A 3,083-nucleotide genomic window follows, 5' to 3' on the forward strand; every position below is an offset into this window, starting at 1 on the left:
GACTCTGAAATGTCTCTGTACTCTACTTTTATATGTCAAAGTACTATTTTCTTCTGTCTAATTATTCACTAGGTATAAAGTCACTATCATTGTTTCCATAATTTTCATTTAATATGGTGTCTTGTAAAAGGGACATTTTATGCAATAAATGATGGTTGTAACAAATGCTGCAACATGCAAGTTGATTAACAACAGGTTCAAGATGATCCTGACATTGAGAAAGTTTTACTCAAAAATGTTTATTACAATGCTACTGTATCCTAATGAAGAGTCAGTTCTGTCTCACACACAATGCTTGCAAGTTTCTACAGATGAAAATTCAGTTGAAATATAAACATGCTGACTGTACATTATATAGCTACTATAATGTTTTTCAAACATAGGGGTAAATCCAATACTTCAGCAGTGATGGTGGGTGGCAGTGGAGTACTATTTCCCAGAGCAGGTTACCACATTTATTCCTGGACAAAAACAGTGATAGCAATACTACAAAATAAAAATATATACAATGCTACCATTTATTTCAGTTATCAACTAGTGTCTCATGTCTCCTTGTCTCTTTTGTTTAGTCTCTTCTCCTCATATGCTGTTCCCACCTCTTGCACTTCTCTTCATATCCTGTTCCCATCTCTTGCTCTTCTCTTCATATCCTGTTCCCATCTCTTACTCTTCATATCCTGTTCCCACCTGCTGCTCTTGTCTTCATATGCTGTTTCATTCTCTTGCCCTTTTCTGTGCCTCCTCTTATTTTCCGCCCTGTTCCTGCCATAAAGTGCTATCTTGCAGTGTGCAGTAGCTGGTGACCTAAGGAATTGTCCTGCTAAACTCCTCATTTAGTAAATGTGGGCAAAAGATGCAGTAAGTAAGATACTGCCCACACCTTGGGAATGCCCCTCCCCTCAATATTATACAAACTGCCCCTCTCTCCACCTTTATGGCCTATATAAAAATACTACAGTATGAAGACAGGACTAGATAAGTCAGTGTTTGCATGTTCTCTACTCTTACTGTATATTTCAAAGCTTTATTTTCTCAATGCCTAATTATCCACTAGGTATAAAGTTTTCATTTAATATGGTATCTTGTAAAATAGACATTTTAAGCAATATATGATGGGTGTAAAAAGGCTGCAACAGGCAAGATGATTAACAACAAGTTCAAGATGATCCTGACATTGAGAGAGTTTGAATAAAAAATGTTTATTAAAATGCTACTGTATCCTAATGAAGAGTCGGTTCTGTCTAACACACAATAGTTGCAAGGTTCTCCAGATGAAAGCATAATAGTGAAACTGTGTATTATAAAGAGTTAATTTGATTCAAACATATGGGCATATCCAGAGATGGTGGACAGTAGTGGAGTGCTGCTTTCTGGAGTAGGTTACCACATTTATTCCCGTACACAATTGTGAATATTTAGTTTTTTTCTTATAGTTTGTAACAGTGATAGCAATACTACAAAATAAAAATATACAATGCTACCATTTATTTCAGTTCTCAACTAGTGTCTCATGTCTCCTCATCTCTTTTGTTTATTCTCTTCTACTCATATGCTCTTCCCACCTTGTGCTCTTGTCTTCATATGCTGTTCCCACCACTTGCCCGTTCATGTGACGCCTTCGCCCTGTTCCTGCCATAGAGTGCTATCTTGCAGTGGGCGGTAGCTGGTGACATAAGGAATTGTCCCGCTAAACTCCTCATTTAGTACATTTGGGGAAAAGATGCAGTAGGTAAGATACTACCCACACCTTGGAATGCCACCCCCTCTCCCCCTCAATATTCGACAAACTGCCTCTCTCTCCACCTTTAAGGCCATTATGAAAACACACCTCTATAATGAAGTATTTGAGTAGCTCCAAAGTAATATATAAGTTCTCCTCATTTATCACTTAGATTGAAAGTTCTTCGGGGCAATGGCTCCTTTTCCTAAAATGTACGTTTATTTATGTAGTGCTTATTCCCATTATGTCTCCTATTATTTTATCCCCTGTTCTACTGCTCCGATGTACCATGTACATGGACAGTGCTATAAACATAAAAGATACATACACAAATGTAAGTTTTAAAGCAGCAATACAGGTTAACTTAAAAAAATCTGTATATATTTTTATATTACAGATTTGAAGCAGGGGGGTCTCTGGAGATGAACTGTGTTAATTTCAGCTCCGGGGAACCCCTGCTTCCAGAATTACCTCCAAAGGGGTTGCTGTATCTCTGCGCAGTTTAAAGGTCCAGGTCACATGGGCCAAATGGAAGCCGCAACAGATGACGTTACGGCTTCCTATTGGCCCGGATGACGTAGGACATTTAAGCCGCCATTTGATTAGACACACCTTTTCTTTGCTGCAGCGATACCGGCACCAGTATGGAGGTTAGTATCCCTGGAAGCAGGGGGTCCACGGAGCTGATTTTTTTTCTTAAGTGATCCCTTATTGCTGCTTTAATAAACATATTAACTAAAAGGGAAACTTGCCAAGTAGAGGGTTCAGTAAGATAAATAAATTAAAGTGGGAATTAGACTCAATTGTCTTATTGATTATCTTTTAGGCACTCAGCCTTAGAAATGTAATAATGTACGTTGTACCAGAACATTGGTCAAAACAAAAACAATAAGGAAACAATTATTTACATAGAAAATAATTTAAAAAAACATATAATAATTACACAAACTCACTCTCCAGAAACCCCTACCCAGTGGTAAATCTCAGACAGATCACAAATAATGGCAATTCACCTTCTAAAGAATACTCTACAGTATCTCATGTCAGCATTTATGCAGTTAGAAAGGACAAAGTCCTAAAGTGTTTGAGTCCATGTGCTGAGTCTAGTCACAATAAGTGTGTGTGGTGGGGGGAGGGGGAAGCATTAAAGGATTTCAAATAAGGAATGCCTCACTAGGTGGTCTCTTAGTGCTGTTGTTTCTGATGTCAGTATAAGTACAAGGGGTAAACGGACGTAGCTGAGATTGAAGGTGAGTGTTAGTCCTTGAGATATGTGGGTTAATGGAAATCTGAGAACCTGGCTGGATGTTTCAAACCCCTGTAGTCCTTCTTTAGGACCGTGCAAGACACTCCATCATCAGCT

General features: G+C 38.4%; 1 protein-coding gene across 1 annotated transcript in view; it reads left to right on the forward strand.

Moving 5' to 3' along the window:
- The window catches only part of LOC142465082 (dehydrogenase/reductase SDR family member 4-like), a 38,218-nt gene extending 36,746 nt beyond the window's left edge, over positions 1-1,472 (forward strand). The window contains exon 8 of the mRNA XM_075568989.1: positions 1-1,472. This exon is cut by the window's left edge and continues 107 nt beyond it. Within this exon, the coding sequence (XP_075425104.1) occupies positions 1-8 (8 nt within the window). The 3' untranslated portion in view covers positions 9-1,472.
- Positions 1,473-3,083: the final 1,611 nt, after the last annotated feature.

This window comes from Ascaphus truei, chromosome 13, assembly GCF_040206685.1.
Source record: "Ascaphus truei isolate aAscTru1 chromosome 13, aAscTru1.hap1, whole genome shotgun sequence".
NCBI lineage: Eukaryota > Metazoa > Chordata > Amphibia > Anura > Ascaphidae > Ascaphus > Ascaphus truei.